At 42.3% G+C, this 11,896-nt stretch overlaps 1 protein-coding gene across 1 annotated transcript; it reads left to right on the top strand.

Annotated features, from left to right (window-relative positions):
• The first annotated feature begins 190 nt into the window (after nucleotides 1-190).
• Nucleotides 191-9,573, top strand: LOC121538568 (protein Wnt-7a). Its single transcript, XM_041846706.1, has 4 exons — nucleotides 191-529; nucleotides 1,224-1,450; nucleotides 4,631-4,902; nucleotides 7,783-9,573. Exons 1-4 carry the CDS (start codon nucleotides 459-461, stop codon nucleotides 8,263-8,265), a joined length of 1,053 nt encoding a protein of 350 aa, XP_041702640.1. The 5' UTR covers nucleotides 191-458; the 3' UTR covers nucleotides 8,266-9,573.
• The last annotated feature ends 2,323 nt before the right edge of the window (nucleotides 9,574-11,896 follow it).

Genomic DNA, 11,896 nt, shown 5'->3' with positions numbered 1-11,896 from the left:
ACGTTAAGGCTGTAGGCCTATCAATTAATGAGCAGGTGAATTGACACAACTGGAATGGTTGTGGAGAGATTCAGCACAGGCAGGATTCCAGAGTAGGGCCCCATGCCATGACTTCTCTGAACACGCCCCAGATAGATGAGCCAGATAGCCTATATAGATCCTGCGGGTAGCAAAGAAACCGTGAGAAGGAGATAATCGCACCACAGCACTTGCTCATCCTCAGTTTTACCTGTGACACCTTAGCAATGATAAAACGGCACAGCAAAGGGGCCACGTAGGGGAGTTTACGGATAGTATTAGCCTACAGCTAAGACTAGCCTATTATATAAAATAATAGGCCTATCTATTGGGGATATTCGTTTGTACCGACTTGAAGTAACTTTGGATAACTAGGACAGTGACTATCGGAGAACATCGCTTTCTCTTACACACTGTATGAAGCTGAGAGTGGAAGCACCATGAGTCGGAAAACTAGACGCTGGATTTTTCGGGTTTTGCTTTGCCTTGGGATTGTCTATTTGAAAATCGGGTGAGTTTGTCATTGGCATGTTCATTAGGTAGCCCATGTTCCTAAATATCAGAATAGAAAACATAAGCGTAGCCTATAACAGAAAGATTCGGATGTCAAGTTTGTTTGAATAGACATAGCCTACATTTATATAAATTAAACTGTATTTAAATTATTCTAATTATTCATCTAACTAAGCTATGTTCATTGCTTGTTTGACATTGACCCGTCATCAGTTCTGATAGTTTCATTATTCTGTTCTAAAAAGTATATAGAGTTTGAGTTTTTACAGTTAGAAACCACCTGACAAAAGGTTGATTCTGACCTCTTTGCCTGTCTATAGGCTACACATCAAATACATGAATTCCGGGTAAATGTATAAATTAGAGATGGCTTCAGATTTATCCTTCATATTTTGTAACACACTTGTATTTCACTCAAAGACAGGTTAATTGAGTTGAAGAGAAACCATGTCATCACCTCTTAAATATCTCTCGTATTTCTACAGCCCTTATTGTTTTATATAACCTCCACTAGATACGGAAAACAATAAATGCGCGTTAAAATTGTATGAATGTAAACATGGTTTTCAAAGTCCTAAAGGCTATCTGGCAGTCAGTACATTCTCTCTAAATAACCCCAAAACTACAATATGCCATTGTTAGATGGATAAAAAAAATATGTCATTCAATGTCTAACTATTATACCCTTACAGTGGCTTTTCATCGGTGGTCGCGCTAGGTGCGAGTATAATCTGTAACAAGATTCCCGGTTTGGCTCCCAGACAGCGGATAATCTGTCAGAGTCGCCCGGATGCCATTATCGTCATCGGAGAGGGAGCACAAATGGGGATAAACGAGTGTCAGTTTCAGTTCAAAAATGGGCGCTGGAACTGCTCTGCGCTTGGAGAGAGGACGGTCTTCGGAAAAGAGTTGAAAGTGGGTATGTTGCAAATCAATTAAAGTTTGGTTAGAACATTTTGAAATGTAATTTCATCACTGAAAATGTCCCAGTGTTTATATAGGCCTGAAGGTTCATTGTGCGTCAATAGCGCACTGTGGCGCATGCAGCCAAATGGCCCGTATCTTTTTGAGAGCCTGCATATCTGTTCCAATGAGAGTTGACACAAATCGTTCCTGGCTTTTCAGAGTGTCATTTACGGATGACACATTACGTGTGCGTTGATAACATGGACAGACTTTAGAGAAAGGTTATTGCGGTTCATTTGAGAACATCATGCTGTGGCAATTACAATAGTTCGATTAGAGATTTAAAAACGTTTCCCAAAGGCTATATACTAGAAGTATCGACAGGGAACTTGTAACAGCATACAACTTTTCCCCAAAACGTAAATGCTCATGATTGGTGGACAGGCTGAAGCTGTGCAATTTACATCTCTAAAGTCTTACACTGGTCTTTCAAGATAGAGACAGCGTGTGAGAGAAAGGAGGGGAACTAAACGAGTCCAGAAGGTATCAGAAGCCAGCACAGTAACAAAGCTCTTGTGAACATTGACAGCCTGTCTTTTCAGGTCAGTGTAGTCTCCCGAGGCACATATTCACTGCTCTTTATCCTCTGTCACTGGGTGCTGTGGCTCTCACTGTAAAGAAGGCGATCTTACCACGGGTATAAGTTACAATAGATGGAAAGTACAGTGGAATAAAAGCTTAAAATACTGCACTGAACATACACAGGGGAGTAATGAAAGAATGGAAAGGTTCAAATGAAGTACTGTAGCTACCTGGTTAGGCAATAGGTTTCACAGCATTGATGGATGTCTTGGATGTCTTTGGGGACAGAGGGATGGCCTACAGTAGGTGCAGGTTCATGGCTGGTAGACTGGAAGCTGAACTTTTTGAAGAAACATTTTCAGTTTTGGTTTTTCTGCTTCAAAACGTTTCCATGTTGTGCCTATCACACATATCCTGAAGTTGTCTGAAGGACTTCTTGGGGTATTCTTCTGTGCATAATAATGCGTAATATTCTCACTATACTGACTGTACTGACTGGACAGTTACAGTTACTCTGAATAACACAACAGCTGATGTTGATCCCTGTGTGATCAAATATTCAGTATGTGGCTAATCTGTGCAGATTCTGTGGTACTCACCAGATTGTTGCATATTCAGGTAGCAACTAGAACATAATCTAGGATCTTATCCTATCCCAACCTCGATTTGGGCTGTTCAGTAGAGTCACACACAATATATAGCTAATAGCATTGTAATAGAAAACTGTGGGTGTTTTAACCATCAAGCAGCTAGACTAGAGTATAGCTGCTTGTTATCTCCTTATCTCTTATTTCCCTTCATACAATGTCTTACTATAAATCCACAACTAGTGCATTCAATGGGGGTTCATAATATTATTGGTTTGCACTATGAAATGCTCTTTGCTATCTTTACAGCTGTTAGTGTGAAGGGCATAATCCTCTTCTGCTGTTCAAGTGAAAGCGGTTGTCTTTCACAATATGTTTTCTTCCTGAATGAGGGGTTTAAGACATTGAAGAGTCTGGCATGGACAGCCATGCAAAATAGATTGGTTTCACTGATCAGAATAGAGGTTAGAAATGAATGCCATTGTTGATGTCTAGCGTGAGTGTGGTGGAGCTTGCAAGCTCTCGCTTGTGGCAGCCTAAGAAAGGGTTTATGTTTGCAGGGGCGCAAGGTGCATCTAATGTATTTTGTGCATTCCAAAATAACATTTGATATGACTTAATTAAAAGAGACTATTCTACACTTGGTGCAATGAGAGTAATCATAATCAATTTGCATATGGCTCTTACTATTTACTCACTTCAAGCAGCATAAAGCGTTGATTCCGTTGCTTTTAGGTCTTTCCACTCAGGTCTCATGACAAAGTACTGAAGAATTCCTACCATCCTTTGTTTTGAACAAATGCACAAGGAACTCCTGGGGAAAAATGTACAACGGAGCAGTTAGAACTGACTGCCAGGCACACCTTCTTTTTTGGCTCGGGGCCCATTGAATCTATAAAAACTTCCACATAATTGATGCCTCAATGTGAGGTTTTCTTTCAATGGCAAGGGCACAGATCAAAGAAGTTGATCAAAAACAGGGCAGCAGCACCTAGTGAATCTGGGTTCACCAGGAAGTACAGAGGAAGGTATCATGTTTGTTTTGAAGAAATGTGGAGTAGTTTGTTTACATAGATATGATGGATATTGCCATCAGTAGCTGGTTGTTTGTATATACCGAACTGCAGATGCAGGTATTTCACTCTATATGCATGCATACACAGAATTCCTATTTGGTTAATAATACGATTAATATTGATAACTGCAACCCATTTGTTTGCGTCAGGAGATAACATTAAACTAAACAAACACATTGGAAAATGGCACATGGATGCACTTTACAGTAAAAATTGGTATTGGTATAAGCCAGTTTCCCACTTCCCTATATACTTGTTGGACCTTAAAATAGATGCTATGACTAAGAACTTCTAACAAGAAGCTCACTCTTTAAATCATGACAGGTTAACCTTTAATTATTTGCTGATAATTCAAACATCCCAGTGTGCGTAAATGATTTCTTCGGTGGACCTGGGAGAGATAACCTTTGAATCAAGATCCTCCCTGCAAGAATACACAGAGCGTACCAGGCTCTAATCTGATCAATAGCTCTTCCTTCACCACAGCCCTCTCATTCATACTGCTTTATTGACTAGGAAGTTCACAGACATTTTGGTTCAAAGGCAGGCCAGTTTCCAGGTCAGTTTTCAGATGACTGTAGTCCTTGACTGGTTGGTCTGACAAAGATTCTGTTATAAGCACTGACACTTAATGGTTAAACTGCTCTCAAGTTGCTATTTTCAACATACAGTATACAGTATATGTCTGCTAAATGACTAAAAAAATTTAACAAAAATAATATATTTGATATACACCATGTAGACGGAAGTATGTAATGGAAATCCAGATTTCCTGTGTCCAGATCCCTGTGTCATTTATCAAGTTATGAAACATACAGCTGTAGCACCATGCAAAAATATTAATTCTCCCAGATATCTGATATCTCCCAGATATCACACCAGTTTACACATTAAAACGATTAAGCACAAGTCAGTGAAATACTAAGTCCCATCTGTGTTCTCTCCTAGGCAGTAAAGAGGCTGCGTTCACCTACGCCATCATCGCGGCCGGCGTTGCCCACGCCATCACTGCAGCCTGTACTCAGGGGAACCTGAGTGACTGCAGCTGTGACACGGAGAAGCAGGGTTTCTACAGTAAAGGCCAGGGCTGGAAGTGGGGCGGCTGTTCAGCAGACATCAGCTACGGCCTGGGCTTCTCCAAGGTGTTCGTTGACGCCAGAGAGGTCAAACAGAATGCCAGGTCTCTCATGAACCTGCACAACAATGAAGTGGGACGCAAGGTACGTGACCACGCCACTTCCTTTTTCTCTCTCCATAGGGAAGGATTTTAGAGGGTACAAATTTCATCCCAGCAAACCTAAACTGGATCCCGGAATATTTCATTAGGTTGTGGGAAAGATGCAGGACCATAAAAAAAAAAGGTTAAATACAGCAAAATCTGGGGGTAGTTCACTCAACAACAAAAAATACCACTTTTTGTGGTAAGAAAACTAAAATAGATTATTTTGGATGCATTGCTTTATTCTCTTATATGCTTTATTCTCTTATATGTCACATGATCCATTCGAAGGTTCGGAATTCCGACCCAGTTGTCAGTGCTGTGCAGCACAACCCGCGATCAGAGTTGACAGAATATTTAAGTGAACCCTAACCTCTCCCTGACCAGTTTCAACTGAAATTGTCCCCCATGAACTGTGCTAGCTAGCTTAGTTCCTTGTTAGCTTGGTTAGCTTGTTCCTAGCTAGCTAGCTAGCTGTGTTTGTGTTTGCAATGTCATTTTGGCTAGTTAGGTAAATTGTACAGGCTGCATTTCTTCTATATCCTTCCTGTTACAATAACCAAACGTTGGATAAACAAATTATTTGTGAAACCAAGATGTAATGCAGCAGATGACATGGGGTGAGGTTAGAATTCTCAAACAAGCAGCCTCAATCTGATTGGCTGTTACATGCAATTGTAATCAGGTTTGAGTTGCTTCATGTAACAGCAAAGTTGCTTGAGATGATGTCACTTGCAACCTGCAACTGCACCTAAAATTACGTGAAAGTAAGAGAAGAGTAAAGTAAAGACTGAATCTAAATCTGAGACCAAAGTGTTGGTTAACTACAGGGCCTACCGAATATAGGCTAAGCCTCAGTAACCATGGTTGTTGTGATTTAGTAGTCTCCACCATGCTTAGGAGCGGCTGGACCTTGCCAAGGATCTGGGCATTGGGGCCAAGATTAAACAGGCAGTGAAATAAAGGGAAGCTTTTAGAGGGGAAGAGCAGTTTAAGTGGCAGGGTTTGATTACGACCCAGATCTCTGGGCTGAAAACAGATTGACACTGTACAAAAAGGAATTCGCCTGCTCCCCTATGATCTGCACTGTTGGGATACAGTTACTTCATGTTTATCACAATTCCTAAATTCCTTGGTTTGTCTGATGTCCTAGAGCCAAGCGCTTATCATGTGTAATAGTCTTCTGCCACGGGTTGCTGTGTGGTACTTAGTATTGTCCATAACCTCTCCCAACGTCATATAATCATATCTACTGTATCACTATGTCTCATGGCAGCAGTTACCTGCCTAACAGAGACTTTATGTTAACTTGTGTGATACACCTGCTGTTTTATTGGGTTTGTAGTCTGTCAATGACTCACATCGTGGCAAATCCCTTGAAACAACCAAGATGTATCAAGGACTAGGGACTGTTCACATTCTCAGATCAAGGCTCCTGTGCATCCATGGCTGCAGCAAATAGTAGATCAGCTCCGAGACTCCAGCAAGTCTGGAGGTCAAAGAATGAGCGGAATAATTGTACCAAACAACTTGGGGCGAGGCTCTTTAGCAGTACACTGGAGTTAGTGAAGAGGAAAGAAGCACCTCTCCCTCCAGAGTCAAGCCTTACCCCTCTCTCCTCTCTCTGTGCCACAGAGGCCTGATTCAAACCACCAACACGTACCCAGACAGACTGAAAAGCCTCCACTCACACATTGTGCTCAGCAGCTCACTGTTGCCTTTCTGTGTGGGGCCTGAATTCAGCCCCGCTTATCTAGACAGCTAAATTGCCTCTCACAGGGAAACAGGCTACACTCGTGGATTCAGATTATCAGTTGGGCTTTTTCTTTTTTCCGTCTCCTTGGTAATAAATGGCCTCTCTGTTTTGATAGTTACCCCCCCTTTATTTATGCTAATCAGCGCAGTGACATTGAGAAGGAGCGCAGTTCACAGCCCCCAGGTCCAATATGACCAGACAAAGCCTGTCACAAGTGTTGGTCACAAGGCTACTGATGGATTAGGAGCTGGGATCCAAGTGTTGTCTGGTATACCACGGAAAGCTAACTGCATTTGTATGCATTTCCAGTACAAGGCACTAAAATACAAATTGTTTTATTGATTCTAGAATCAAATTGCATTTGTGGAAAAGGAAAATCCATATACATTTTTCTTATACGACATAATTGAAGGTTTTTCACTTGTCATTGATTGCGGGAACTCTCAAAATCTCTATCTATCCTAGTATGAAGATAGTAGAATGCCAAACAAGCTCCCCATCCATTTTAGTTCAAGGAATTGGGACAAATAGTGTAGCTATAGTGTTGACTGTGCCTTTTCAAGTATGTCACTGCAGACACTTGTAATAGTCATCGGAGCAGGCTTTAACAGTAATATCCACATCATTCAGCAGCTTGTGCAGTCACTCCTGACCTTACTGTGTTGTGTTGTGACTACACACGAGGAGACTGTAACCTGATCCAGCATTATGGCTTCTGTGTACAGTCTGTATAAAGCTACTGTTTTCTAAAGGGCTGTTGTATTCAACCCTCACAAGTAGGTTGTTGCTGATCTAATGCTGCACTGTGGCATACAATGTTACCCACCTCCTAGACTTTAACATACCTGAGTGCCAGAGTGTGTCACTGTGCAATGTTGTTGTTTTCAATGGGGTTGCAACAATCAAACCATGTAGGCCTATAATTGACTTCAACCTCCAATGAGGGATAATTTTCTGGTTATTATCACAATAAACATATGAAACCATTGGGGGCATTATCATGCATTATAAGTTAATTATATGCATAATAGTATGGTATGTTTGCAGATGCTTTTCTATAACCTTCAGCAGATTGTTTGCAAGGTCTGTAAAGGTAACCTCTTTCCCGGTTGTTTGTGTGTCTAGATTCTGGAGAAGAACATGCATCTGGAATGCAAGTGTCACGGTGTTTCGGGCTCCTGCACCACCAAAACCTGCTGGACGACACTTCCCAAGTTCCGCGAGCTCGGCTACATTCTCAAAGAGAAGTATGCCCATGCTGTGCACGTGGAACCAGTCAAAGCCAGCCGCAACAAGCGGCCCAAATTCCTCAAGATCAAGAAGCTCTACTCCTACCGGAAACCCATGGACACAGACCTGGTGTACATGGAGAAGTCCCCTAATTACTGCGAAGCGGACCCGATGACGGGCAGTGTGGGGACGCAGGGCCGGGTGTGTAATAAGACTGTTATGCAGCAGATCAGCGACTGTGACCTGATGTGCTGCGGACGGGGGTACAACACACACCAGTACTCCCGCGTGTGGCAGTGCAACTGCAAGTTCCTGTGGTGCTGCTACGTCAAGTGCAACACCTGCAGCGAGAGGACTGAGGTGTACACCTGCAAATGACAATATTTATTGGACCGTCAGATGTGTGTGTGTTTGTATGTGTGTGCATAGTGGACATTTCTTTACTAATGGATAGATGCTGTTTTTGCAGCAATAGACATTGAGGAACTATAAGCGGAAGATGGAACAACAGCGATTTTGTTTGCACACAATGCTCCTCCTCCCCTCTCAATGTACATGTACTGGGATGCCTGCATTCACTGGTGACATAAGGAGCTGTGTGCAATGGTGCAACATATCACCATAAAGGGAAACACTGTGTCTTGGAAGCCAGGATGGGACAGCCTCAGGACATGAACTATAAGACACTGAGCTGCCTACCTGCCTGCCTACCTGGATGGATGTGTACTAGCTACTTACTGTTGACTGTAGAGCTAATGGATTCCCCAACGCTCACCATGAATCAATGCTGGATATAATGCTGGACTTTGCTACTACTGTAGTTCTCTGTACCTGTAGCTCAATAGGACATGCTATGCACAAATGAAATTAAAGAATCATCTGGAATATTTAACACACTGTATTTAGAGACAAAAAAATAATATTAATTTATTTTATAAAGAAACTACTGATTTTGTCCATTATGGAGCAAGTCGTAATTGTGTAGATGATGGGTGCTTCCCCCAATTAGAGTTGGTGTTATTGTTTTGTTTGTTGCAATCAAACACTGGAATTGAGTCAGCCTGGAATTTTCCTTTGTGGGATATTATGTCCCTCATATTTCTAGGTTAGGCTGGTAATAGGCTACTGACATTGACTTTCTCATGAGTTTGGGCTAATCTGAAATCGTACCCTATTCCCTTTATAGTGGCCAAAAGTAGTGCACTATATGGGGAATAGGGTGCCATTTCAGATGTGGCCTTAGTCTTCCTTCTGTTTGCTGCTAGTCTGGAGAATCCATCACTGTGGTCTAAGGGCATCAACACTACTTACTGCCTGTGTTAAATGACAACGCTCACCTCAAGCTGACTACATTTAACAAGACATATTCAACCAGACACTCTTTTTGGTAAATACTGGTAAAGAGAGTATATTTTGTTAAAGCCTATTTTTATATGAATGTCTTATTTATGCTATTTCTTCTGCCATAATTCAATTTCAAGCTCTTCCCTCTTTATCCCTCTGTAAAATCCTTCTGGAAAAATGTGTGATCTTGTGTTCGCCACTGCTGTCACTTCACTGCCATTGTTGTATACTGTATGTGATTGGAACCATGAGTTTATCCCTGTGACTATATGGCTGTGTTCAAACTGCTCTGTTTACTGCATTTCATGACTGCTATGGTTGGAATACAGGAACAGGATAAGACTAACAAACCACGACTCTGAGGGTTTCATTTCACTACCAACCCTAACTTGCATTACATTTACATTTTAGTCATTTAGCAGACGCTCGTATCCAGAGCGACTTACAGGAGCAATTAGGGTTAAGTGCCTTGCTCAAGGGCACATCGGCAGATCTTTCACCTAGTCGGCTCGGGGATTAGAACCAGCAACCTTTCGGTTACTGGCACAACGCTCTTAACCACTAAGCCACCTGCCACCTCAAGTTGGTTCTGATTTGCAGCCTGAATCTAGCCCGGTCTCTAAAACACACTGTTATTACATATTAATTACATGTTAACTACACATTCATTAACAATGGGGTTTATTACTTGGACTTTAAGTTGATTGTATTGTATGACAGTTTAATGCTGCCATTAGGCTACAACATGCCACATTGAGCAAGCTATTGTCTACTAAAGACAATGAAGCTAAAAGAACATAGATTTCATATGGCGGTCATGGGTAGTCCTACATGCCTTGAGTTAAATCAATCACTGAAATAGTTCACCCTATGGTTGCAATCCGTGAAGTAAGCAGCGGAAAACAAATAAATACATTCTTGGAAAGAGGGGGCAAAGTTATTCAGGCTTAATTGAGGGCCCATCTTGGCCCCGCAGACTGGGAAGGAAGTGGTTGAATGTAACGGAGGAGAAAAGCGTTTGTGCTCTAATGGTAGGGTGTTGGTGTAATTGATGAGGCTGGTCGGGCTGGCTGTCACGGTGGTGATGACTTGCTCAGGCAGGGAGGAGTTGGAGCTGTCTGGTGATAGATGACTAGCACATCTGCTTCATTCACTCTTAAAGCCGCTAGTTGCTACAGCAACTCCCTCTGCGCCCCAGAAAATGTGAGGCAGTCTCCAGGAGATGCCGGCCGACACGTCAAGGAAATGTTAACGATGCTCAAGCCCACAATCGCCCGCTTCCACTCCCCATATAAAACTAGAACACGGAGAGAAAGGTGTTAATGGAAAAGTTGGTCCCAATGAATTTGTATGAATTTGGCCCCTAGCTCAATGTTGAGTAGACCACATTCCTATAGTGAGGGCCCTTCTTTCTCTCCCAAATAAAATCTTCTTCTGATGTAATATTCTCTATCAGGGCCGCATTCGTAAAGCATCTCAGAGTAGGAGTGCTGATCTCGGATCAGTTTTGCCTTTTAGATAAAAATGAATGGATAGGGGGGACCTGATCCTAGATCAGCACTCCTATTCTTCTATTCTGAGACGCTTTATGAATACGGGCCCAGGGATCGAAATAACGGTCCGGCTAACTAAAAGTACTTGTACTAAAAGGACCCTGGAATATATTGCTTTTGATGACCTCTGAAGAGGAACATGGGAGTGAAGGAGGGTAGTAACTGTGACATCTTTTTGGTTGACAGAAAACCTCCCAGCATTCATAATATTGCTTCAACAGAGTCCCGCATAAGAAAAGGCAGCTGGCTAAACAGCCCTGGTTAAAGTTAAACCAGGGTTTGTGTTGAAGACACACATGACATTATCTCAGTGTCTAAAGAATGCCTCCCTCTCTTTACATATCTGAGGATCTAATATGGGTCATCTATTTAGACCTATTCACACTCACTTAGTCATGTCTTCAGCTAACCTTTAAATGACTGTGGAGAATCTCAGGCTTGGGTAGACTCTGTGAATGAGGTGTCCTTATGTTAAAGCTCCCCTAATGGTTCGGCATCCATTAATGGTGAGTAATGACTAAATGAGGTGCTGTTACAGTCATACTGTCACTTATCCACTAGTCAGATCCAGTGACCCAAAGAAACACTTCACATTGGATCTGTGTGTGTGTGTGTGTGTGTGTGTGTGTATGTGTGTTCCACCTGCAGCGTGACCCCAGTCAGATCTACGCCACAACAGAAGACACAGTCACTCCACCCCCGCCCCCACACACACCGTTTCATCAACCCAAAACCTCATGTTCTTTGATATCACGGCATAAGCCAGAAACCCTACATCAAGTTAGAAGATCACTGCAATACTAATTATACGCTAAGCTGTGTTTCTCCATAAACACGGCTAGGTCACTGCCAAAACATTCAGGTGTAATATCCATGTCACTCTGAAGTGGAGGATTTGTACCTTTTAGATGATTGTTTACAAATACACAAACACAAGCATACAGACACACACACACACACACACACACACACACACACACACACACACACACTGATGCCAGGGGGAGCACCTGTGTTACCTGGAGATTGGAAGGTAGCGACTGATGTATAGTTGGTAGTCTGGCTCACTCTCTGTGTTGTACTGGGGGCTTGCCATGGCTTCTCTATCTAGG

Source organism: Coregonus clupeaformis, chromosome 24, assembly GCF_020615455.1.
Source record: "Coregonus clupeaformis isolate EN_2021a chromosome 24, ASM2061545v1, whole genome shotgun sequence".
NCBI classification, from domain to species: domain Eukaryota; kingdom Metazoa; phylum Chordata; class Actinopteri; order Salmoniformes; family Salmonidae; genus Coregonus; species Coregonus clupeaformis.
Note: the sequence above shows the minus strand (reverse complement) of the source record. Positions and strands in the feature narration are given on the sequence as shown.